General features: G+C 36.3%; 1 protein-coding gene across 1 annotated transcript; it reads right to left on the bottom strand.

The window, feature by feature from the left end:
- Positions 1 to 27,943, bottom strand: MUC6 (mucin 6, oligomeric mucus/gel-forming; the record flags this gene model as incomplete). The annotated part of the gene is made up of 32 exons (XM_026048524.1): positions 27,889 to 27,943; positions 27,253 to 27,315; positions 25,098 to 25,151; positions 23,681 to 23,921; positions 22,479 to 22,605; positions 21,255 to 21,342; positions 20,022 to 20,131; positions 19,029 to 19,236; positions 18,208 to 18,330; positions 18,006 to 18,126; positions 17,333 to 17,471; positions 17,081 to 17,185; positions 16,664 to 16,736; positions 16,235 to 16,372; positions 15,564 to 15,725; positions 14,478 to 14,572; positions 13,840 to 13,972; positions 12,602 to 12,851; positions 12,044 to 12,096; positions 11,837 to 11,946; positions 10,941 to 11,092; positions 10,085 to 10,226; positions 9,324 to 9,434; positions 8,010 to 8,195; positions 7,308 to 7,547; positions 6,255 to 6,411; positions 5,293 to 5,436; positions 4,732 to 4,794; positions 3,952 to 4,002; positions 2,899 to 3,084; positions 1,583 to 1,843; positions 1 to 453 (listed from the first exon to the last, which is right to left on the bottom strand). Coding segments are annotated over exons 1-32 (4,594 nt in total), but the record flags the coding sequence as incomplete, so codon positions are not given.

Genomic DNA, 27,943 nt, shown 5'->3' on the forward strand with positions numbered 1-27,943 from the left:
CAGGATGTGATGGGCTTAGTGATGTTGAGGACAGAGTTGAGGATGGAGAAGAGGCAGATGATGGCAGGGGGCTTGTTTTGGCTGTAGAGGGTGCAGTGGACTCAGCTGGCAGCGTCTCTGTCGAAACACTGGTTGTGGAGGGAGAGGCTGTGGATGTCAGCGTGGTAGGTGTGGGCTTCGGCCTCGTTGTTGTGGGAGACTTGGTGGAGACTGTGGAGGGGGCAGCAAAGGGCGCGTGGGTGCTGAGTGCTGTGCTGGAGGCTGAGGTGGTGGGTGGAGTGCTGGGGACCTGAGTTGTTGTTGTCAGCAGCACTTTGGGGCTGCTGGTGGGGCTGGTTTCTATGGACACCGAGGTCTTGGAGGTGCTGGTGGTGGATGTGGCAGGGGTGATTTTCTGGGTGATCAGGTATGGCACAACCTGTGGCATGGTTGTCTTTTCGTGAGTGACAGCTGCTGGGAAAAATGCGCATATAAGGCAAGCAGTTGACCCTGCACTAAGACCCTGCTTGGGGGCCATGATGAGAAAATTGGAAGTGGGGGCTTCTAAGTATTGGGAAGCACTGAGAGAGGGGAAAAAAAGGGCAGTCCCTGGAGTCATGTCACTTCCTGTCCTCATCTTCCTCCTTTTCTCCTGAAATGCAGAGCAGTTGACCTGGAAGATGTCCACCAGGTGAGTTCCTTCTGCCTCTTCCTGGAGCATCTGAGCAAAGGATGTGTGTGACTTCCTCCAAATAGCACGTGGAGAGTACAGTCTGCCCGCCTCAGGAAGGATGAGGAAGCCTCATGACATCAGCAAGGTAGGCACTGACATATACTATGGATGAGTCTTACCACCCTCCTAGCTGTAGCACTCACCTATTTGGGATTCTGTGTTGCTAAGCACAGCTTGGGCTTCTTGCAAAGAGGGCAAGGATGGGCAATAATGGTTGATATTCAAGTAGGTAAACACCTTCTGAAATCTCAACCATGAGGCGGCTTGTAGGCATAGTAGAAAGTTTCCCTCTCTCAAAGGAAACTCTCAGGCACCCCTACAGCATGTGGTCTAGGGGAAGGTGCACTCCTGCCCTCGCCCCCACAGCTGACTGCCCAGCACTGTGTACCAGATGCTGGCCTCACTTATGAACCCAAGCAAAACAAGTTGTGATATTGCTTCCATGGAGGCTGACCTTGTTTATAGAGAGCTTGAGACTCCAAGGCTTGATTTTCTTTCTTTGCAAATGGAGTTTATAATTTGGGTAAGGTGGTTGCAATGGCTCGGGGGAACATTTACTCTGTTGTATTGAATTTTCAAGAAGCTATGTCACTTGGTGGGATCTTCCGCATATGTGAAGGAGTGGGATTTGTGGGGACGTTATGTAAGAGAAATACTAAGGCCATATTTGAGCATTAGATGATGGCTCCATTGGCAAGACAAGAAAATTTCCATTTTTATATTTCTTGTTTAGTCCTCTGTATCTTTTTCAATGTATTTACAACTTTAAGACAACTATTAAGAATAACCTTTTTTTTTCTTAAGTGCAATCTGTTGATAGACGCTCTTCCTGATACACCTACTCAGTAGATATAAAAAGGTGATACTTACCCAGTGTTGTTAACTTTGGCTTGTGGAAAGTTGCGACATGAGATGTAGCATGAGTGGTTATTGATGTGGTTGTTTTCCTTCTGATAGTGGTCGTGATGGGCAGTGTGGTAAACCTTACTTTTTCTGTCTCTGTTGGAGTGGTTGATGAGGCAGTAGACGTAGGCAGCAGTTTTGTGGTCGTGGCTCTCTTTGTTGAGAGAGTTACGGAAGGTGTAGCAATTGTGGTCACAGCTGGCGTGACAAAAACTGCTGTTGTCTGTTCTTTTATGGTAGAGAATATAATGTGAGTGATCAATTTATTCATTAAAAACGGTTAAAATTATATAAGAAGGTGAATGTACTCCAAGGACTCAATTTTCATCCTTAATATTTTAAACATGATAATTGTATATTCTCATAATCTTCCTTCTCAAACTCTTTATCCTGTGTTTGATTATATAAAACTTTTGTAAGAAGCTAGTTTCGTTATCACTCATTCACTGCAGTCTGTATGGTCTATTCCTAGAGGGCAATTGCACTGGCTATTTTTATGTTCTGAATTCTCTGCAGTTTCTTCTTTTAATTTGCTATTTTAAGGCCAAATAACACTCTGCTAATCATCTGACCTAGTGCCAAACTTTGAAGCTGTGGTTTGACTACTGTACTTTCTTTTTGTACCACCACTTTCCCTGATGGCCTGGCTCCAGGATGGCTTATTAGTTGAAATATATATCAGTGTCAAGTCCCACATGCGAGCCTACACAAGCCATCAGAATTATAAGGCAGGAGTCATTTGTCCAACCCTTTGCTGAGGGCAACACCAACTTCTAGCATAGATCCAGTCCAGTGTTTCTGAAGCTTAGACTCCTGACACTGACATCTGTGTTGTTCTGCCTTAAAGGCTGCTCAAGCCATCCAGGGTTAATAGTTTGAGTGTTCCTTGGAAATGACTATGTTTGTGAACTGGTCATGGAAACTGCACATGTATGAGACTGAAGCTGAGCTCATAAAACCAAATGGGACTAAAATGGCTTCTTGTTTATAAAACTCATAATGTGTTTCCACACAGGTAGGAATCACACAGATAAATTTTTGTTGTATTTTTAACATCTTTTCACATACCTTTCACCTACACTTCAAAATGTTTCTGATTTACCCCATTCCCTTCCCAGCTTCTTACAGACTTGTTTCTGGGAGCATCCTTTGCTTATTTCATGATCCACAGTCTTGTTCTTGGGTGTTAAGCTAGCTTGCATTGGTCTCCTGGTAGACTAATTTCTTAACTATGCATAGAATGGGTTTAATATTTAGTGTAGTCAGTAAAACCAGCAACCTACCTGTTGTTGACTTCATTGTAACAAGAGGTAATGCTGATGAAGTTCTTGTGATTTTTGAAGTTACTGTTGGATTAGTGGTCTCCATTGATATAATAGCTGCAGAAGTAGGTGATGCTGTTGGCAGAGTAGTCATTGATGTTGGGACTGAAGTAGAGCCTGTTGTTACTGTAGGCTGCACTGTTTTCACTAAGGGAAGAAAAAACACAAAATCTAAGGCTAGGAAATAATTCTTAAAATACATTAAAATATGCTTATGTAAATTTAAAATATTTTTGGAAGTATTAGTACTGTTTTTAATAATAACTTCAATATTAATAACTTAACTATCTTTTAAAAATGTGAGAATTTATTTATATATCCCTTCTGCTTTGATTTTCAGGCAATAAATTGAACATGAACTCTAGCAGAAGCTTTTAAAAGTATTTTCATCCCTTTAAAATAAATTTGTAATGTGTGTTTGTGCATATTAAGAAAGATGGAATTGTGTATTTGGCATTTTATAATTCAGGCAGCAAATTATTATTTTTCCTCAGTCCTTCCAGTGACCAGTACAAAAATACCATTTCTCAGTGAAATTAATGGAATTCCTAATAAATTTAAGATCATATATATAGAGAGAATTTCTTTTCCTGGAATTAGGACTACTGGGGCTTGGTATGCTTCATAAGTTTCTATGAAAACCTTCTTAAAATGTCATGTTGCTAGACACCATTACGAACTATGCTGATTTTTTTTGTGAGATTTCATATGCCAGAAAAGAGACAGAAGCCTTTATACATTAGTAGAGATATTTGCTTACTGATATCTGGAAGTGTCTAAAAGTAGTTAAAAAATATTTTCTCAAGAATTTTCTTTCACAATTTAAGATATCTATCATATTTCTGGAAAAATGTGATAATTGTGATGCTAATAATTTTTCATTATTACACCTTATGAATATGAAACTGGTCAAGTTATTATATCAAGTCAGAAAGAGGACTGCTCATCTCAGAAGCTCAAATTAGCACTTAAGCACTGATAGTTGTCCGAATTTAGTCATTGACTTATACTAACCTGTTGAAGGTGAAGATGCCTTAGGTGTAATAGTAGTAGTCCTTTCCTCTCCTGTTGTGTAAAGGTAGAAGAGATTAAATGTATGAATTAAAACATATTAAGAATATCCCAAACGCAGCAATTTTCAAACTGCAATCGAAGTATTGTGTTCATTATCTAAATCGTCTTGAAGATGCTTGCTGTTATATTAAACTGTAGGTAAGTGAGGTGACTAACTGTCCTGGGACACAGGACAGCATGAAACTCTGAACTATGCAGCTGGAATCTGCCTTTAACATATAATCAGCTAGGTTTCCATAGCAGTACATTGTATGATAATAAATCCTGTGATTAAAATAATAAAAATATATCCTCAAAAGGTAATTGCTAAGTAGAGTTCATTAGCTAGATCCTATTCCAGATGTTCTTTTTGTTAAGAAAAATGCTAAATGTATCTGAGATATACATCTCTGCTTCTCATGCAGATGAGAACATCAGTATGCTTTCAGGAACAGACAGATTTTGAAAAGTATAAACATTTACATTAAAAACAATTTTTTAACTTGCTAAATTAATCGGGACAGTCCAACTTCTGCATCTGAGAATTCTCTAAAACAAATTAAGTCTTTTTTTTAAAATAAATCAGTTATTTTCCATACATTGTTTATTTGAAAGGAGAACTATGCCTGGATTAATCCAAATTTATTAGGAAATTATCTTCCTTAACAATAAACAATTGTTTTAGTAATATTTTCTACTTACTGTAGGAGAAAGAGAGCAAATACATAGGTCTCTACTTACCACATGGCATGCACTGTCCCTTCTCATGGTCGAAGTATTCATCATGAGAACAGTTGTAACAACCTAAACAGGAAGATTATTTAATTTTGCCTTTTTCAGAGAACTGCATTTCCAGTGTATCATTTATCACTCAACTACTTTTACTTCTGTTATTAAAAAATGGTATTGATTTTAACACCATATATTTAGATAAGCACTTCCAGTGTCATGCTCTGAAGAAGAGTCAGCCTACATATTAACTTTTTTTGTTTTCTTCGATTATATCCAAAGTCTAATAAAAATTATTGCACATATTTTCTTACCTAGTACAGCACATACCTTGAATGGTACAGATTAAAGGATTCTGCTTCCAGTTAAGCTGAGTTCAATACAAAGCTAGATATAATGCAGGTACTGTAAAAATTGCATTTTAACATTGCAATAGTAAAAATTAGTAAAAACTGTCTTAATGGTGTTCTAGTTAATGTTATCTTTAGCTAACTGTGGTATAACTGATTAAAACAAAAGCAGTAAAAATGATTATCTTAATGTTTCCTGGTTTACAGTACTATAAGTTATTACCTTCAATGTTGACATATTTGTAGTTTTGGTTTGGACAGTTACATGGTCTGTAGTGCCAGGTGCAGTTGTCACTGCTGTAGTCATAAGAGTAAGAATCCTCATTTCCTGATTTTTTATGTGAATTGTAATAGTCACAGTACACAGCTGAAATAAACAGCAAAACAGGAGAGAACTTTACATTTTTCAATTGCTGACATGCTTTCTCAAAGGTTTATGACCAGAGAGGACAAAATTAATATTGTTTGAAACGGAAAAATTGTCACTGAAATAATCACTTACAATGCAAATTTAAATTAATGTTCTAGTGATCTGAAGCTATCCTTTTTGCTAGCATACTGTGCAGATATTTCTATTTTTTTTTAATGCATAATACAGTGACACATTGAAATCATCAAAGTTAACAATTCCCAGTATTGACTTACAACATTATAAATATTTCTATTCCCCATGTACTGTGTTCTGGAACACATTGTTATTTTTTCCTGTTTTACAGTGTTCTGGACAACACAGCTGTCTTTATTTCCTTGAAATCCACAGAGAAAGTAATTTCATTATAACTAAAAAAAAACAAAAAAACAAAAAAACACGTTTTCCACAGCTTCCTTTTCCCTCTGATGACAAAGTGATTTGTTCACTATACAGCAAAAGCAGTATGTTACCCTCTGTGACTGCTTTATTTTCTTATTACTCCACAAAAAAAGAAAAACCTAATTTGATTTATTTATTGCTAATGAAAAGTGAAAGTTCAAAAGTGTTGACCAAAGTCAACTATTTGTTCATAGAGAAAATGCAGCTTTGGAGGTACTTACATTAGCAATTCCCTATATTGCTGTACTAATATACTTATAGTAACTGCCTCTCATACCTCCTTATGCTTTAACCGAGCAAAAATCATGCTGAAAGCAACGAGCTATCGATGTATACCACATGAAGCTGTTTAAAGACAGCTTGGAGAAACTTACGGCAGAACTCTGGTGTTCTCCAGTCAATGCAGAGGCCTTTATCTAGGCATGCCATGGCATACACCGCAATGGCGTCGCACATGCACTCACAGTCTCCTCCCAGGTCACAGCCACAAGAGTCTCGGACACAGGCCTCGTAGTAGGGTATACGGTTTACCTGTGTGGGAAATGAAGTAGAGAAAATTCTAGTGTTTAGTTTCTGTCTGTTTGTTAAGAATGTGGGGTTTTTTCCAGGCTGAACAATACTCCTTAATTCAGGGGAAGATTAAGTGCACTTTTTGCTCTGAGTGCAGACAGTATTTCTTCTAAACACTAAAACAGTCCTAATTCAGACTACTGTTTTTAGTAGGAACATAGGTCCCTGAAAACTAACAATAGAAACTGCTGATATTTTGATATAAACTTCTAGCTCCACACTGATCTTGAACACATTGTGTATAATCAGCTAAACAAACCCACATTCATTCCAGCATAAATGTGCAAGCTCATCAGCAGTACATCCTCCACAGATATGCAGAACCACCACAGATTTACTCATGTTTCTCTCTTGTGTTCACTTCTGGAAAGTGGAGAATTTTTCAGAAAACCTGGTTCTGACAAATCTTGTGGTACTTTCATCAATAAAGTGAGTAACTTGGGAAAAAAAAGGACTGATGACATCATGCTCTTGCACTGCTCTCCTGCATCTTCTAGACAATGCTGTTCATTTACAACTGACACCTTTTGTCTTTTTTCTCCAAAAAGCCTATTTTTTTCAGAAAGAATAAGTGTATTAGGCATCATCAATGGGCTCTCTGATTTTTGATACTTAAGTCTTCTTTTTTCAATTCTCTCTAATATTTTAATTATTCAATTACTGCCAAACTTGGCTTTTGAGTTAACAATGTGTATGTGAAGTACCAATAAGGAAGGATTAGGATTAAAGAGAGTCAGAATGTATTTCGTTTAAGTATTATTAAAATGTTTTGAGGAAGAGAAAATCAAAATGCTGGAATGTGAGCAGATACTGTTTGTCAGACTGTAGATTATGCAGAAAGCCAAAGCATTTCTTACCTTGTTGTGGCAGGCAGAAAAAACTTGGCTATTGATGATGGAACATGTCCTTTCTGCCCAGGCTTTCCGGTAAGGGTTCTTGCTGCAGGGGTCCACCACGAAGTATACATCCCCACAGAGCGGATTCTCTTTCCAAGAATTGACAAATTCCAACTCATTTGATGCCACATACTTGCTTCGGGTTTCAAAATCATCTTTCATATTGCCATTGTAGTTCCCACACAAACCACAGATAGTTTCCTAAATGGAATGGAGACATTAATGACAGTTGAACAAATTACAACCACTTGGATTCTCTCTTTTTTTTCCCCCTATATTTCAGTAGTGAATGTCATCTATAAATACTCTCATATGTTGGTAAAGTCCATGCATGAAGTCCTGTTTATCAGTCAGTGGATGAATGTGTTTTTCCTCTTAAGTATAATCTGTCATAATTTAGAAAGGAAAATACAACTAAAATGTTGCTATTGTATACAGCAAAAATCCTTAGCCCAAAGATTCTTCTTATGTAGTAGAGCAATTGTTTAGTAATCAGTCTCCACGGAAGACCTCTGCTATTGCGGAGAATAATGGTGAGCAGAAAAATAATTACAAGTGCCTTCTCTGAAAAATTTTACAGTTATAGACAGTTGAGACAACTGTAACCAAATGTGCACTTCAATCTCAGTTGAGAATTTTACTGAGGAAGTTATTCTTCAGTACCTGTGTTTCTCTGGAGATCTTGATGAAGAAATTCATGTGCTTGTTCCAGATAAGTGTCATGTTGTATTTTCCTGGGATAACAATATCGAACATCAGGTGAAGGACATTTTTTTTCACTTTATATCGCACAAGAGGATTTTCCCCAGAAACAGAGAAGGTTTCATCTCGCAGTATGAATGTCAAGTTCTGTAAGAAAAAAATTCCAGATACTGCAGCTTAGCAACTGCAAGCTTTTCATACTGTTCCTGTGAGATTATTAAGGATGTGTACCACTACAGATTGTCTTGTCAGTCCCACTGATCTTATGGTAGCCAGATGGTGAAGTGTAATGTATTGTCAGTGGTGACATATATCTTACAGGATAATTGAGTTTCTTCAGGTTGACATCCTATCTCAAAATAGTTGGATAGTTTTTTCTTATTTTTTTGTATGCATATGTAAGTTTTGAGGAGAAACATGCAAAAAAAAATCTGTCATTGTAATACTCTCATTGTTACAATACCTTTCTGACTGCATTTGGTAGAAATATTGACATCTACATGTAACCAGAAGAGAAAAAGATGTCGTCTTCTATTTATTCTTAGGAAAAAATGAAGAATTAGAGAGAAACTAGCTGTCTGTCTTGAATATTTTCACCATCTCCCAACTTTCAAGATGGTTAGCAGAATGATTTGTCTGGATCATCCACTTATAAAACAATATGCAAAGAACTGCACTGGCTGGATGCAGCACTGACCATACTGCTGGTGCTACTCAGCGGCAAATGTACACTGCTTGCAGGTAACCATTTCTTGGGATAAAAATGTCACCTGCCAGTAGTTTTCTTTCTGTCTGATAAAAGTCTCTGAGATATCTTGTCCTGAGAGGTATTTCTTGTCCCGCAGAGCTGAAAATGGCCCAACTGATCTGATTTTTTAAGTCTTCAGAGAACAGAGGAAATGAGGATAGCTGCTCATTGCTGTAGTTTCACTGTCAGATCTTGCTTAAGTTAACACAGATCTGGAGATGTTTTGAAAAAGCAGATATTTGCTGGGTTTGGAGAAATTTCCAGTGCTTTCACCCATCATCCATGATGGGAATGCCTTAATTTTATATAAATAATATTATATTCTATAAAGACTGAAGCAGTAGTAGTAGTTCTGCTAATACTGAGCTCTAGGTTAAGCACGTTAACTTCACTTACAAGGCACTGATTACAAGACAAACAAGCTGAAGTTTCCAGAAGCTGAGCAAACTTGCCTAAAAAGCTTAATAATTAATTTTAAATAGCTTAAAAGGCTATTCAGCTAAATAACAGTAGTGTGAGACTCTTACCCCAAGGTAAATGCTGATTGATCTGGAGCAGGTAACCCCTGATTTCCCACAGATGACATTCTCCGTAACAATTTTAAAGGAGGAAACAGGTTTATTAACACTGCAGCCATCCTAAAAATGAAAGAAAGAAATGAAACAGACTGTGCTTTAAGCTTTGCAAGTTCAAACAGGAAAAGAAAGCTTAAGCATGCCATAATTGTGTTTCTGCCCTTCAGCGCTGTAGGTAATCTATTTTATTTCCTCATTCTCATGTGAAAGATGACCCATCTGTGACTGTCTCAAAATTCAATGCTGTTTTTTAGCACAGAAGTTATAGGACATCTTACAGCTTTGTCAGCTGAAGAATTTTATTTCAGAACTTGCACCTTTGTATAGAGAAATGCAAGTGCCAATGGAGTATTAAGATTTAGTGGCATCATTCTTTTGGAAATTATTGATGACTTCTGATTTGGTATTCAAACTGACATCACTTTGCCAAAGATATATTAGGCAGGTACATAATGGATACTTATAAGCAACTATTCAAACACATTAGTAAATTTAAAATGCTCACGATCCCGTGAAAAACACACATCTTGAAAAGTAAAAGCTTTTGACCTCAAGTTCTTGAAAGAAACAAAATTTATTAAAACAAGTAAGCATATATAAAAATTCCAAGTGCTTTATTGAATACAGAGATTTCCTAGAGTATTAGTCATTTAAATAAAACTGTATCTTGATTGCTGAGATACTGCCAAAAGAAGCAGTAAGATGGACCTTACCATAGCTAGTATGTATTCACAGTTGCCATCAAACACAAAGCGCTGTCCATCAAAGGTAGTAATGTGACCTTCTCCATAAAGATTACATGTTGAGGAACATCTGGATTTCTGAACACACTTCCATTTGCCTCTTGTGCAAGTGCTGGCAGCGAGAAGAAAACCTTGCTCAGATTTCAAAGGCATGCCACCTTAATGCTTCTTATTATATGGATGCATTTTATAGGTAAGATTAATTTAACTCACTTGGGTACACTCTAGCAAAGTTAAGGATACATACCAAAAAAGCTACAGACTGCTGAGAAAATTAATGCATGATAAAGAAGAAATCTTAGTTCACCTTTTGCCTTTTTTTTCCCCCATTGAAAATGGGAAGCTTATTTCTTTTGCTTGTTGCTAGGATTAGATATCATTGTGTAGTTTGGGTGGTGGTAGTTTTTTTAGTACCAGATTAGGAACTGCAAAGGGGAGAATTGTTAAGAATATTGCTAAAAATGGAAATAGTATTTTGGGAAGGTTGTTTTTGTCTACAGAAAGGAAAGAAGGTTGTGTGCTCATCTTTACTTAGACATACTTGTCAACAGTTGATTTAATATAGTTTACAGTTACAGACTTTCCTCAATGTCACTTTATTACTGGATATGAAGATGGCAAAGATTATCCTTGAAGCAGAACCCCAAACTAGAAGACCATGACCTTTTCATCTGTGCATATACATGATCAAGTATCATCCTTGTCTTTACTACTTCTGTGCTTTGTTGCTGTAGTTTGGCTGTTGCTGTTCCTATTCTGTCAGTCAAATGCTTTTATTGTCCATTTGTGGAGTTTAGTGAAAGAGGACCAGCAATGCAGCTCTTACCAGATCTCACATTCGGTTTGGATCTGCTCATCTTTTCCATAAGCAAGACCACCATATTCGCAGGGACACTCCTCAGCTGGTACACACCTGCCATCAAGATTCTCATACAGCCCGTTAGTGCAGACACAGCCCGATTCACACCTAGTAGGTACCTGACAAAGATTGACAAATTGCAAAATGAAAAGAAATGAAAGGCGATCTGTTGCATTTTATGTTGTAGGTGTTCAGTGTCAAGAGACAACAAGTGCTAAGTTTTGATGTAAATTTTATGATTTTACTAGTGCTGATATATTATTTAATTTTACTTAAGTTTTACTTTAGTTTTACTAAGGTTGTAGAATATACCTGTTGTGTGAGATAGTAAATGTACTCGAAGCCTCTTGAAAATTTATCTACCAGTATTACCAATTTTTTTGACAAATAGAGTGCGAGCTTCTTTATATGAAGGAAGCCTATGACGTGTAGTTCTTCTAGTCATTTTCCTTAAAAGCATAAGAAAAGCCATAAATGGATAGACCAAAAGTTCCTTTAGCCTATATCTCACATTTCTTCTGTCACTAGCAGGTATTCAGGAAAGAACAGAATAGGAAGCGTATGGTTAATGTTTCATCAGTTTTCAGTGACATGTAGCTTATGGAGTACCTGAACCAGAGGTGATTGTCATGAATTTTTAGTCTATAAGTTCACTTCATCACTCTCTGAAAGTTTATATATATTTTTAGTATCTACAGTCTGTGGAAACAAGTTTGGATGTTGTCTAACTATGTCATATTAGAAGAAATAACTCCTCTCATTTTACTAGAAAGAGCTGAATCCTGGACTTGTTGAGCTCCAGGTAACAACCAGAATATTCTACCCCTCTCAAAGGATTTATATCACAGAGTTGGGAAACTCACACATTCAATTCCAGTGGCTAACATTTGACAGGTAGGGGCACATGTAGCTCCATACTTGTTTTCTAAACTGTCAGAACACGATACATATTTCTTAGGAGCTTTGCAGCTTTCTAGAAAAAAAGGAAGAAAAAGAAACAGGTGATTGTGAAGTTACAGTGTTACAATATAAAGGAAAAGAATATGGTTTAGAAGTAGAGAGACCCATACCTGCAGGATTCTGAGGTTTGCCAGTGCAACTTAGCCTCCCATTAACACAGTAGCTGGAGAGGGGAAAAAAAGGCAAGGAGTTTCAGTGCTGTTCTTTCCTAAGAAAGAAATTTTTAAGTTTTTGCATGATGACTTCATGTTTTCCACTACTGGAAATGTTTCATATTACTAGCTCTTCAACATCCTCCCAAATGAAACATATCATATGCATCTATTTTTTGCAGTATACAGTAAAATGGTTTTTGAAATGGCCATCAACTGGTTCGTAGGTAGCTGTACAGGTGCTGTTGGCAAAATCTTTTACTCTGATCTATCAAGAGTGAGATTTACCTAATAGTCTCTTTCTTTTTTTTTTTTTTCTTAACATTTTCAAGCTTAAAGTTGCTCCTTTTCCCTGTCCCCCTCTTCTAAATCTTTCCTTTAATAATGTTTGTATTTTAGGAAGGAGTAGAAAAATATGTCTCAAAAAATAATTCTTTTGTATTAAAAGCAAAGCAGACACATGAAGACACCTCTTCCCCATTTCAGTCTTCTAATTGCTGAACTTGGCAACCTTACCAGGTAATCCCACCAGTTATTGTTGACTGGTCAGGTAAAATATATTTTCTATCTTCTAAATAGCAGGGACAATGAGATTTACGAACACATTCGTTTTTGTGGTTCAAGTACGTTCCTTTAGGACAATGGCAGCCTTCAATAGGGATGTCAGTTGGATGACATTCCAGAGCTCGGTTGGAGAGTGATAAGCACGTCCTGTCACATGCCTGGGTGTTGTAGCTGAACGTCTGATTGCCAGTACAAGTAATGGCTGCAAAACAGGAAGAGTGTCTGTTAAATTTCATTTACTCTTCTCTGTGAAAGACACTAGATTCAGAGCGATGTGCTGCACACATTCTATCAATGGTTTTAATTCTATCGATAGTTTTAATGTTTATTCTCTCCAGAGCTTCAGTGCTCTTGCTCCTCTCCCTGAGAATGCGAAGCTGTGGTGAGAATATTGTAGAGAAAGGCTTATCCCCCACCCTAGAGATGCTTGTAAATATTATAAAGGTTAAATCATCTTATGGCTTCTTCCTGTACCTTGGAATGTAATCATGCAAAAAGCAGCTTTGCAGAAATACCGAAGTGTTTTCTTATAATGTTGAACAGGGCTGCTATTTAAATTGCCTAATATCAAAATCACATTTACAAACAGAGTCCTTCCTTGTCCTTTCTTATCGTGTGGCACACTTATCTGTTAGTTCCATTATTTAAGTATCAAGCCCTGGAAGGATCCGCATATTCATCTTGAAGTTTATGAGCAATCTCTTTGATATAATCTTAAATGAAAATATCTTTTTCAGCAGCCAAAATACAGCATCTTTATTTATTTATTTATTCATTTATTTATTGCCTTTCAGTTTCAGGCACTGCAGTCTTGATATGTGACAGAATGTTTATGAGCTGGATATCTACTGTTGTTTTCTGTTTTCCTCCTCTTTTTGTTTATCATATTTTTCGCTGCTCTTAAGTACAGCTTAGGATACTGTTTCACTGTTTGAAGTGCTTTGTTGAGTTTTGACACGTCTGTAAGGCCAGCAGCTCCTAGGAAACTTGGCTTTTATGCCTGGTAGTTGGCTGACTGAAGCAATGGGTAATTATCTTCTAATGACTAATGTGTGCTTTTAGAATACAGATTCTTCCTCTACTTTGTCCTAGGTGTGTCAAGCATAGATATTTTTTAAATGGAAATAGATGGACCTATGTGCATGCATTCATGTGACAGCATATTTTTAGGACTTGATTCTATTACTTACTGCAATTGTCCATACTGTTTCTCCAGTTTTCGAGGATTAAACCCATAGAACTACATGTTCGTGCATATGATGCCAGAGCAGAACATATATAGGGAAAGGTCTCTTCATAATTACAGGCTTGGTAGACACATCTCTGAAACCCAACACATGGAGCATACTTTGTTACTGGGGAGCAGAGATCTGAAAGTGTTAAAAATACTGAACAGAGAGGTGAGCCATGCAAAATGCATTTTTTGCATAACTAGAACACCAACATCAAAATGATCAGATTAATTACCTGGTTGACAGGACTAAAACATGCTAAGCTGCTAAAACAATGCCTTTGTTTATTCACTGCTTTTTGTTTTTAACTTTCAGAATGTTTCATAGAGATGGGCAAACATAATGAACTCAGTTATGCATATGGGAAAAATCCATACTTTACATAGTTAAAGATGTTGAGAACTGCAATGTGAGCAAAAATATTTTCTGATTCTGAGGCTTCAGATTGGCAGCCTATGGTTAAGCCAGGTTTTTGATGCAGTAGAAATGATTTTCAAGAACATTGTTCCTGACCAGCTGCACACTGCTATTTAACCTAAGTGGTATAGTGTACCTGAATACATCTGGTCCGTGTTTGGACCTGCTTAAGTTCCTACCTTATAGAAAGGAATAGGGTTCACCACAGCATGGCATTTCTCAAACACCGTACCCTTCTTTGTAAGAATGGAGCAATGAGTCTCAGCAGATATTTCTAAGGAAAAAAAAAAAAGGTGTGGACATTAAACACCACAGAAAGTTAGAAAAAAAGGCATGAAGAACAGGCTTAGAAAAGAGGTTTGGAAATAATCTCAAAAGCTCATCTAGTCTGTGTCAGAAAAGAAAAAAAACAGAAATGCTTTGTTACTACTAAAATTTGACTAATGTACTGTTAAAAGACATCCAGTAGTACCGAGTTGAAAACCTGGCAGGCAATCTGTTCAGATGCTTCATTTTGCTCATCATCAGAGTATCAGTCTACTAGAAAATATTATGTAGCAGATTATTTCTTATCCTTCCTACCAGTGGAGAATGGCAATATAATAATGGATTTGAAAACAACTATTGCATTCCTGCTTAATTTTCTCTGTTATGTTCTCCTCCTTTGTTTAATCTCTCATCTTAGACCATGTTTTTTAAACTACTGATTATCCTCTCCAATTTTTTTCTGGATTCTCTCCAGCTTTGCTTTCTTAAGCATATTATTATTATTATTATTATTATTATTATTATTATTATTTTCCAGCAGTAACACTGAACACTTCAGCTGAACTGGTAGCAATAATGCACAGAATAAGATGACAACTTCATATGTCTTGCAGTCTCTATGCTTGTTCAAATACCTCAGTATGGCACTTGTTTTTCCCTTTGTGTAAAATAGCAGTAGAGTCCTGAGAGGGTAATGCCTGGATTTTGGTCACCATGCTGGCGAGAAGCAGTTTAAGGCTTCCATGGACATCACAGTTTCACTGATAAATATCAGCATAAACCTCTGATCCATCTTCGTAATCTCAGATCTCCAGAAAGGAATCTAGTAAAATCTTCCATTAAAGGTATGTTCTCAGATACTTATTTTTGATGAAGGAATCTATGACATTCAAATCTCTAATTTTTCTCAAGCCCTTTCATTCCCTTGCTTTTTGTGATTCTGGAGGGACTGACAAAGCTAGCTAGAGAGAACAGTTAGAACAGGATCAGCTACTTACTATTCAGTTGGCTCATAGCACAGGGATCAGTATCTCTCTCTAAAGCAGGCTGGCAATTTCCTGCCCTCCAGGAATCTACAAACAGGGAAGCTGTCCCTTCATTGATATCCATGCTGGTCATGAAGTCATCTGTAGTGTCGCCATTGTAATTGCCACATAAACCTAATAATAGGAGGAACGCAAGAAAAGACCCAAAATCAAAGAATACGTACAAACTGAAAGTACTTCTACAGTTGCATATGTGTTTTTGGAAGTATGAAAAATCTGCAATGGCATAGAGATATATACATTTATCTGTTTTTAACATTTAAGCCTCTCTGTAAATCCACATAGACAATTAGAATTTAGGATGTGCCTTTGTGGCTAATACTGTTTCTCAGCTAACTCATTGCTCCCCCATTATGTTGAGAACACATAGTGGAAGAACGCATAATAAATACAAAAATCAGTATTTTCTGGCACATCAAAAATGTTACCTATCAAATTCTACAGGTTATTTTAAAGTTACTTGTAAAGTAACTCTTAACAATGCACGTCAATTTTCCAACGGGGGTATTTTTATTCGGGTTTTCCAAATTCAGAGAAGAGAGCTTATTCTTAAAAGATGCTAGGAAGCTTTCACTATTACACACTATATGTTCTCTCTTTTGCACTGGAATTAATTTTCTTACCTAGAGTCCTGCCTTTGAATTGTGGTCCAACTTTCACATATGCCTGGAACACAGGTGATGTTTGAATGACAAGTTCAAGCCCAAAGTTTGTATACATTTGTATGTAGATTGAGGACTGCTTGAAAATAGTAATGTCACCTACAAGAAAGGAATATTTTACAACAATGACTTTGGTGTATAAAAATATTTTAAAGAATTGATATTAATACATAAATAAATGTTCCAGCATTCTGTCTGCATATGTCTTTCCACTTAGTCTACACATGTCTTTTTTTTCCCACTTTTCCACTCCATAATGGAATAGATTCACTGGGAAAGATTTTTGACCTTTCTTTAAAATCTCTGCTATTGGCATTTGCTAGAAAAGAAAAAGATATAAAAGAGAGATTAATGTAATATGCATTTAACATCTATTCCCTTTTTCTTTACCTGATCTGTAAGGTAGCCGCTTAAGTTCATCATCGTCAGTTAGGAGTTCATTTTGAGAAATCACAATTTTGTCCTGTATGAATGAGGATATGGGATGAGAAGTAAGTATCTATGCTGATGGTATTTATGTTTTCTTTAATTGAAGCACTCTCTTGCCAGAAACCTACATAATAATAAGTTTTCTCACATATTATTCATAATATTTTCAGGTTTCACTCTGAAAATCCTGTAGTTTTCTGCACAAAACTCTACCCTCCTGAACTAAAGTGACATTACAGATCTTTGCTGCATATGCATGCGTTAGAATATATAACAATCCCCCATATTTTTTCAGTTCAGCCTACTAGTAATGCCTTTAATACTACTTTGCTAATTTGCTTACTGAAATGCTGAGTAGATGATGGAGTAATTACTCACCTTTGTAGACAAGTAAATTATAGCACTAAGTGATGTCTCAGAATGGGAGTAACCAGACTTCCCATATACAGCCATTAGGGTTCCATTGTGTGGCAGGCCAGAACTCTAGATGAAAATAATGAAATGAGTGTGTAAAAGTGTTTGTAGAATAAATGCACATCATAGGAAAACCTCAGTTTGAATAACAAAAGGAAATCAAAGACTGACTAAAAGCATAAATACTGGTGTGTTTCTAGATTTCAAGGAAATTACCTTCATAAGAATGTAAGTGCAAACTCCATGGAACCTGTAGGACCTAGAATCAAACGTGGTGACAAAGGAACCTCCTTCGAGGGAGCACCTTCCAGGGCAAGGCAAGTCTATGCAGTTCCACTGACCCATTGTACATTGGCTGAGGAAAACAAGAAATTTTGTGTAAGATTATTGTCCTATGAAGTCATTAATTATTAGCAAATATGACCTAGTGTTTCTATCTGGAAGCTTTGCTTTAGCAAATGATGACAGCAAAGAAAGTAAAATGAAGTCTACTTTGCAACTTCATTATTTTTCTCAAATCTAAACAATATTGACTTAATTATTTTATGCTGCGAAAAGGACAACTAGTTTCCAGGATTAATTCGGTGACTAAAGTTTCTGAGACTGACAGAAAGAAGTCACAAGTACTGAACTCATTTTACCTGTCCTTTCATACAGGAGCTAAAAATGATACTGCTTTGTATGGTTTCTATTTGTAGAGATAAATCAGGAAATGAGAGAAATGTAGTTCTGTCTTCAATTACCAATATATGGTTTGTGGCTTTCAAACAAGGTGAGCTCAGAGATGATGATACATGTGTATTTACCATCAGAAAAGTTAGGTTAAAATTTCCAGCCATTTGGTAAGAATATATTCTACCCTCTCTTGAGAGAACCTGTTTCTACTTACCAGGTTCTACATGCTGCTTTCATTGTTTCACCAGGAGCATATATTTTCCCATTGAGTGAACATGGGCATTGCTTAATGTGAACACATGTTCGATTCTTTGAGATGTCATCAAGAACAGTCCCTGCCAAGGGGTATTAAGAAAATAAATACACTTTTCCATATTTTTATATGGGTAAAGTTAAGATGAATACAAAACTGTTACCTTCTGGACAAAAGCAACCATAGGTACAGTGACTGGAACAGCTGTACTCTGGGTTGGAACAGGTTTTAATACATGGAGAACCACATTCCTCATAGATTTGGTTCCCGGAACATTTTCCCACAGCTGTAACAAACAACCATGCAAAAAGTTAAAATACTTTGAGTTGAACTTTTAAAAAACTTTTGAACTCTGACAATAACCTTCTCTTACCCAGTCTTGATACATATTTATGTCTATAAAATGCTGTATGGAGTTACAGTTTTGGAGAACTAAAACCAGCAACCAAAAAAAATAAAATGGGTTACCAATTTACCTAAGATAATGTTGGAGAATTGTAGGGGTGGAAAGAATAATTTCAGGAAGAGGTGCAATTTAGAAGAGTTAGGGTAACAATGGAACTTTGGTAGGGAAGGTTTTGAGTACGAGGGAAGTGATGACCCAAGAGGACAACAGAAGATTAAGACAAGAGAAACAGAGAATGTATCAAAATGGTGGAAGTCCTAGAAAGTAACAATGATGACATGAGAGACTATGGCAAGTCCAGCTATCATGTCAGGAATATAATTAAATTAGGAAAGCCTCTGATCTAGATCTAGAAGCTACCTTTAATGATTTCGCTTCTTTGGAGAGGCTTTCTTGCCTTCCCTCTTAAAGTATTATCCAAAATCACTGCTATTCCATTAAGCAAATCATTTCTGTTTCATTCATGACAGCAAAGTTATACAATCAATTTTTATAAGTTCCTATAAAGAATCATTCTCTCTCTATAAAATATAGAGCAAACATGTAAAATCTTGTACCTATAAAACATTTGAACTTACAGCAGAAGTTTTCATTCCTCCAGTTGAACACCATTTGATGGGACATAGCACATTGCCTTGAATACTCTGACAGTGTAGAGCAAGTGCAATTGTTTTGTCCTGGCTCGCTGCAGTCCTGCATATCAAGCTGGCAACGAACAATAAACCCCTCCTTTGGCACACTGCAGGTTGGTGACACAAGGTTGAGTAGCTGGGAGCAGATCATGACCTAAATTTAAAAAAACAGAGAATTTTTGGTCCTAAGAGTATTCTTTTCTTGTGAAAAAGACAATGGAATTTCACTGCTAATTATGATTTTTTTGTTGATTTGCCCTTTATTCTACAGTTTAGTAATGTTCAGGTGACTTAAAAAAGCATGAGAAGTTCTGCAAATGGAAGGGAATATAAATCTACTGAATAAGGGAAAGATCTTTATATGTCTAAACAGTTTTATTTTTCATTGAACTGGAAACGAGTTGTTCTTATCCATCTCTGTAAGAACTGGTGAGAATATTACAGACAGGGAGTGTGTTGTCTTACGACAATTCAGTTGGAAGAGAATATTCCACAGCAAACACCATGTAAAGATAACATACATTCCTTTTTTGAGTATGCCTTTGATGTGTTGGTATTGCCCATAATGGTGCCTACTAAAGTATCCCATCTCAAGGAGATACAATATTGAAAAGGTTCAACGTCTCAGGCAAAGTTTTCTTTTCATCCTGAATACAAATAATATTTACAACTCTTCTTCAGAAAAACATCTTCCTTACAGCACCTTAAGATCCTCCTTTTATCCTGCTCATAAGCCATTCACAGTCAACCTCAATAATACCTCTGTGCCCTTTTCAAAGTAAATTTTGAGAAAAATTCACTTTCTCATATCATGTTATACACATCTTTTGATTTTATTTATTTCCATTTAGACTTATGAACTAATTACTTCTCTGCAGTGGTTTCTACTCTCTTTTACTTCTCTGTTAAAATTATGCTACAGAAAAGCCCAGATCTTACGTATTTTTTGTGACGAATGGCAGAAATAGATATCTCCTCAGACAGGCAGATCTCTGATGGATCATCCATTTTTTGTAATGCAGCAAATTTGTATGTATCCAGCAATTTACCTGTAAATTGAAGGGTTATAACTTGTCAGGAAAAAAAAAACATGTAGATTTCTTTAATTGTTGCTAAGACGTAGCAAAAACCAGATTCGGTTCTCTTACTGTGCAAGGTTCTACTAAGTCTAATTTCCTGTGATAACTGCTTCCTTTATCCTCTACCTGGAGTCTGTTCAGCAAAGTATACTTTTAACACTTTGATCACTTCCTAGTCTATCGCCTCTACACCTTTAGAAGACACCAGCTGCTAATGTTTTCTGTCAGTGGTGTTATCTTTTCATCTGCCATCATACCTCCTCTTCCTGTTCTATATTCTTATTTTCCCCTATCTGTTGCATTAAACTCATCACAATCTAAAAAATATATCATATTCTTTTTAAAACTGTTCTCAGTGATGTGTACAGAAAACTGCAGTGTTGATCTGAGATTGCAGCTTATTGTGCTGCAGCATCTCCACACAAGCACTGTAGTTCAGATCAGCAATGTGCTTCTGAAGCAAGTCTTCCAGCCATCCAGACTTACAGCTTTTTGGTTTGCATTGTAATGTGATCTTGGTGTACTGAGTTCTCTCTAGTGAAACCAAACCAGAAGATACACTCTTAAGATCATGCCTAATGGGCTCCAATTGCTAGTTGGCATTAGTCCATCAGGCCAGACTAAAGCAAGTCTGAAGCAAAAACCCCGGCACTGCATCTGCGATGTCAACTCATCAGCACCAAGTGACTTTGTCGTAAAGATCTACCTCTACTGCAACGTACTGCTTGTTTATGTTCTTGTCTATTATGTTCTTCCAATTATAATCTCATTCTTACTTCCAGCTTATGTAATAATTTCACCCATCTATCGTGCTTTGTTATGGACCTACATTGTTTGAGAAGTTAAGTGAGACAGATGAGTCTCACCAAGTGAGTGTGACCAATGAGTTTCAAAATAATTGTAGCAAATAAGAGTGGCAGAGAAGAGTGTTTGGCATAACCACATGACTGATAAGTTTGTTGTTGAGCTCTGGGAGTGTTTTACCAAGATCTAAAATTGTCTCAACAGTCAGAGAAAAGCAAGTACAGCATTACATTTTTACTTTGACTCACTGTAATTAGAACTTTCCTCTCATCTGTCTTTTAGGTCTTACCTTCATTCATGAAATCATTCAATCCTTGGCCATCATAATTTCCACACATTCCACAGGTTTTCCCCATATATTTTTGCTCAGTCAAAACCTGAAATAAAATAAAATATTTTAAAGGATCATTTTAATTTGAAATATCTACACAGCGTTACCTTTCTTGTACAAATTCAGTTCAAAATCCAATTCGAGGTGGTAATCCAATCCAATGGTGGTAATCCAATTTGAGTAATGGTAACTACTATGTTTCTTTGATTCAGTAAAAAATAAGAACTGGAGACATTTCCAGAGAAATATTCTAAGGAGTTGGAAAAAGATAGAAAAGGAAACAATGCTGTTTTGTGGTTCATATCACTTTTCAGAAGAGCACAAATATCAGGTTTGTGCTCTTAAGATTACAAGAAGAAAGTCTGTTTTCAGAGGAATGTTATTCAGTTGCAATTACAAGAGTTATTGCTCTATATGGCAAAGTGATAAAATTTTTACTAGCTACAATCGATGAAACTTTAGATCAAGGAAAAACTTTAGATCAAGGAAAAACTTTAGATCAAGGAAAAGAATCTGACATTTATAGAACATAGCATGTACTCATCATGGACATGTTTCCTATTACATAGGTGATAGTAGTACTAATAAATCTCTCAGTTTATTGGATTACAAACTGTATTTTAGCAGATTTACTAATTCAGAATTCAGTGTCCTATGCAGCATTAATATCAGACATCAGCCAGAGAAAAGGCTTTCTCTTCTCTAAACTGCATCAGCATGTTTTACAGAAAAATATGAAAAGTTATAGGAAAAAGAGCTCTGAGGAGCACCATCTGTTAGAAATGAAAAGATGTCCTGATGGAGCACACCAGAAATGACAACTATGGAGTACACTGTTAAAATCTGCTTTATGCAAACGTTAATGTAATGTTATTTTAATGACGTCAGCATCCCTTTGGCAAAATGTTTAAGCTGCCGGAGTAGCCTAAGGAAAGGTCAAAATTCAGGGACAATGAATAAATCACAATATTGATGGCTTTAGTTAACTAGTAATGCTGGAAGTGAAAGGAAATGCAAGTATAAAAAACACATTTGTTTATTTCTAGTGAAACAGATTAAGCAAGAAAAGAATAAATATCCAAATAGTAAATACTTGCAAAAAATATCCATTAAATCTAAAGAGATCCTATCATTCTAACAAGCCAATGAGAATGTTCTCTTTTTATTTATAAGTTTACTAACCATGAGATAGTCGTCATTGTTCCACATGACAACCAGCTCCATCTCCATCATCTTGGCCACCAAACGGATGTTGTGTCCGAAAGGTGCTATTTGAATTCCATTGCTCGTATAAGGCAACTTAACAATACTGCAAGGATGAAAGAAAATAAAAGTAACTCTCTTATATCCCTGTGTTATGCTGTGCAAGCATTGGTAATCATTTTTAAAGTAATACACATAATAATCTGAGTACCTGTAGCAACACACTATAGAAATTCTCTCCATATCTGTAATATATCAAGATACACAAAAGATTCCTACCAACTCCAAGTCAGTGTCAGGTGGCTCAAAGAAGGATCACTAGGTAATGGTTTCACATTGAGCATACAAATTAAGAGAGAGAGTTCGTTGAGTTAGACCCATATATATATATTTGTGTAGTTGTCCTTGAAAGTAATCTAAGAAAGGAAATTGTTATAGAGTACAGTTTGCTAAATTAAGGTGCGTCTAGACAAATATTCAATGGTGTCTATTCAATTAAAAAATTCTGAAACCTTTGGAGGGGGATTTCCTTGTGAAGGAACAATTTGTCTAGGAGAATGAATGAGGTAGAACACAAATTTTCCTATCAATGTAGTTCCTAGCAATACAGCTGTTTTCTGGTGATAGCGATCCCTGGAAGTTATTAACAGCCAGGGGCCTTGTACGCAAGAATTTCTTTGCAGGTCCTTCCAATATTTCTCTGTTAGCTGGATAGTTCAAAGGTTGCATTGAATCCTAAAGATTAATCCTAAAGATTACCTTTAGCATAGAGAGCTCAGTGTTAGTCTCAAGTCAAACAAGCTGTAAGCACAATTCAGGAATTTCAGTTATTATCTACTGAAGAGTATAAAGTGTTACTAATGTGCTTGAAACAGGGATTAAACTGACTGGTAGCACTTTAGACATTATCGTTTCAAATGCAGAACTCTTTTGGCCTGTGAAGGCCAGTTTCTCTCTTTGTCTATACAAATATACTATAAACTTTGTCCAAATGAGCGCCAGTGGAATACTCATCCAGAGAGACAGTGTGATAGGAATAAATGAGAGCAGAGTCTGTTTAGTTGTCTTCTGTAATATATTAATTCTTTTTTTAGTACAAAGTAATGTATGGTATAAGTGCTATACAGCTGCTTGTCTTTTTCAAAACATGTTTTTTTCCCCCATTCATCCCAGAATCTTACCCAACACTTCTGACTGAAATGCTGCCTTTCTCAACTGTGATGACAGAAGGTCCCAGCTCAATAATGATCCTTGCAATTTTTTTGTTCAGTCCACGGCGGAACTGAATGTTGAAGTCTGGGCTGGTTTCATCACATACAGTAGCAAAGATATAGTTGCAGGTCCCCGTGAAGTCATATTGGTATTTATCAAAGGTTGAGAAATGCCCTCCACCCCAGGTAGAACAGGAATCTTTGCCCAAAACTATAGAAGTGAAAAAGAAAAATGGATTTAGCTCTCCTTACAGCGTATCTGCTAATTCTGATTCCTATTTCAAACATAAATAGCTAGAACAGCCAGTCACTTTCTACTCAAATGCCTATTGCCTTATAAACCTCCCCCTTTTTTTTCTTTTTAATTCTTTCAAGGTAGGACTTACTCTGTTGAGAAGTTGTCCAAGACCTTGTCTCTCTCTCTTTTTCCTACTCTTTTTTTGTCTTTAGACAGTATTTTCATTGAATAGGCTAATTTATTCCAACAGATCCACAGATCCTAGTTCTTGTAAGAGTTAATATGATGTGAGCAACATCTTAGCATTTTTTTCTAAGTTCAAATACCATCTCAACTCAGGAAATGAAACAACAGCTGAAATGCAATACTTTTACATTTACTATAAGCAGAGGAGACCTCCCTGGATTCCTTTGTCTTGGGAAACTTTCTATCTCCTTCATTGGTGATACAAAGGATAATTTCTTATTTCAGTCGGCCAAATCAGGTTGCAAGGTTCATAGCTTGCTATGGAGAGATTGCTTAACATCTCAGACATAACATTTATGGTGGTATGTTTGGGATTATTATAGAATAACTCATTGCATAGTCCAAATATTATATTTCCAAAAATATTCTTAAAAGCTGAGCTTGTAAAACCACACTTTTTTTCAGCTCTGTGTGCATACATAACAAAATTCAAGCCAACTTTGTTAATATGTTCAATGTTTTCATCACTTTTCACTGTTACCAATAATCATTTTTAGTCTGAAGGAACAGATTTTAGGAAGCTGAAATGAATCATAAGAAGAGATACAACTCCAGCACTTCAAGCTACAGGTGTTTCTATACCTACTTAAAGCACTTGAACAGTCTCCCTGAAGTTGATAGAATTACTGAAGTAAAACTGTAAGTAATTGCAAACTTAGAAAATTAATTTTCATTATTGAATGTTTAATTTTTGCTTAATTCAGAATTTTCTGAAACTCCAATATTCTAGAATATATCTTAGAAGCACTACCTACCAGGAGAGTTTTGCAACATCTACCTCCCATTTATGTGCAGTGTTTTAAAGCTAAAACACTTTAACTCTTAAATGAGGAAATGACTACCAAAAACCATGCTTTTATCCAAGTGACGTAGAAAAGAGTTGTTTTCCAATAAACTGATTACCTGTTGGCTGAAAGTACTCCTCTTCCATACTTCTGAGCTGTCCAGAACGTCTGACTGGAAAATAGGAGTTGGCTAATTGTTATCGTCGATGCCTTATCCTTCATGCCAGATAGTTTTATTGTGTTTAATAGTTATTATTGTGTTTAACTCACACTGACTGGCAAACCCCAACTTGTTCAGAGAATGCCAAGGAATAATTACATGAGATTATACAATGGTCAGAGTACAATAGGTGCCCTTTTTTTTTTTATAAAGGATAGCTTTCAAATGAAGTGTTTTAAAATAAGGGTTTTATTTAAATCTTATTGGAGAAAAAATAAGAAAGAGGAATGTCAATAAATCAAGAAAGCTAAAAAATAGATTATATTTCTTTTGATATTTATATATCTTTTAAGTTCAGTTTTTAGCAAGTGATGTTTACTGATTTTCAGTTCATGCTCTACTCCTCAAGCTGTAAGAGCAGACAGAAGAGAGAGATAAGTGGTAGATTTTTTCTGGCCGATAGAAAGTACTCAATTGTTTCTTCCTTCATGATAAACTTCATGTTATTTCTCCGTGGTTATGCTGAATGAGAATTTACCTTATTCACACCACTCTTTGCTTCTTCTATCTGAAGAAATGCCTCTTATTATAAAAAAAAAAAAAAAATGCATTTTATATGATTATTTTTTGTTCTCCACCTCTACATTATCCTCAAACTAAATTAAAGAATTTCATTGTGAGACATTAAAATGCATGAATTTTAGCACAGTAAGCAAGAGTAAGGCACAGTATTTTACAGCAAGACAAAAAGATAATAGGTTAGTAGGAAGAATGTCAGTAAACAAAACATGGGAGATAATTTGTTCTGAATACTAGGAGTAGTATCTGTACTTATATTAGAGAAGATCTAATGTTCTTTTTCAATGATTCTATTTTTTCAGAAGGGTTGCTTCACAACTATTATTGCCTTTATTTGGAAAAGAAAATAGTATAGTTACCGCTATCAAAAGTTGCCATTATATTTATAAATTAACATTTTAATTGTATCCACTGTTCTGACTATACTTCTGATAACTAACATTTATGACACTTTAAAGCTCTACTATGCTAATTATTTGCTATGATCCCACAGCACATATTTTGATGTAAGATCATATTTTTTTCCTATCATCTTTTATAAGTCTTAGATTCAGGAAGACGAGCACAATTCTGCAGTAAGTAGGTGGCTGGAGTTACTTAGGCTGCATGCACACAAGCCATTCTTACCAGATAAGGAAATTACCAGGAAATTGTGAAGAATTGTGGCAATAACAACTTCAGCTGGCACAGCTGATGTTAAAGGAGAGATCTGCCCAGTCTGACTTCCTGCTGGCTATAAAGGTAAGGAAGACGTATTCCCTATTCCGCCAGATGCTACTTGGAAAAGTTCATCTACAGCTGCAAGTAGAGCTCCAGGTCTGGACAGAGTCCATACTACCGCAGACCTTTAGGCCTCAAAATGGCAGCATATCATGTTGAATGCCTCTTCAAAAGGTAGGCCTCAAAAGGTAGTATGGATAATATATGCTTTAGAATAAGTTGGTATTCGCTTTGGTACTTCCCAATGAAATATCTTTAAGTAGGCCAGTACATTACGTTGACCCCTCACTTGTGCGTAGAACTAGTTTGATCTGCAAACTTTAGGTAACGCAGCCTACGTACAGATCCAGGTTTCTTTCATTTCCTGGATTTTGCAGGATCAGAAGAATCCATTTTCTGAATTCTTAGACAATATTAAGCAGTGACATACAGGAAAGAAAACTGAGCAGATTCTAAGAACAACTTCAGCATCCAAATTTCCAAATGTTCCAAATGTTTAGCTGATTCCATCAGCTAAAAGCTACTATAAACTGCTCCTAGTTGCTATACGTAAGCAACAAAATCTCAGCATGGCAGACCATATTATTTTCCCATCACTGTAAAACTTACCATTGCCAGAGAATAAGTTGTAACATCTCTTCACAGGCAAATCCTTGAATCAGAATTTCTAAAACTAAGGTTTTTCATTTTAAGCTCCTTAAACCAAAGACTTACGTTGCATATGTGAGGATCTAACACACTACAGAAGTGATGCTGACTGCAGATGTTAGCCATACGTGCAACATGAACATTAAATACCAGGTCCAACACTTACTTCTTTGCAGAGATTCTTTCTGCTTTTGGATAAAGTAGTGGGCCCAATAATTTCCTTCAAAAGCTGAAAACCAAAAGAACAACACTACTAGTTATTCTCTAAGCACAAGGAAGGTGAATATTTGTACACTTATTTCTTTAAAAACATGGTACAATCAATGTCAGCATTTTTTACCTGTGTCCTGTCAAACAAGAAAGAATAGAAACTACATATTTCAGTTTGTAATAAAATATTCTTCTGCAGCTGGTGTTATCAAAGGCTGACAGAAACCCAACGCAATATGGGGTTTCTGAGTGCTTCTATCTCAATTTCTGTGTTCCTTGTTAAAAATTTATAGGATATTTCTTTTCCCACACTTTAATTCTTAGTTCATTATCTTGGCAGAAGTAATTAAGGGAACAACCAAAACTGGGAAAATAGAGGTAGTTTTTCATCTATTCTTCACAAGAATCATGAGATCTGTGTCTGAAGAGTGGGAAACCCCCAGGCCTGGTTGCTGCTTTTGCTGCAGCAATTTATTTATAATATTTAGGCAGTAGCAGTAAAAAAAGCTACCCAGAAGTTGCTACGTGCTCTTCTCCACACACTCTGTTTTGCTTATGTGAAGGCAAGGACAGTTTAGCAAATATGCAGTACAATGTGATCCCTTATCTGTCCCACACCCAGACAACTGCAGTGTGCCATCATACAT

This window comes from Nothoprocta perdicaria, unplaced genomic scaffold (genome assembly GCF_003342845.1).
Source record: "Nothoprocta perdicaria isolate Ctin4 unplaced genomic scaffold, notPer1 scaffold_549, whole genome shotgun sequence".
In the NCBI taxonomy this organism is placed as follows: domain Eukaryota; kingdom Metazoa; phylum Chordata; class Aves; order Tinamiformes; family Tinamidae; genus Nothoprocta; species Nothoprocta perdicaria.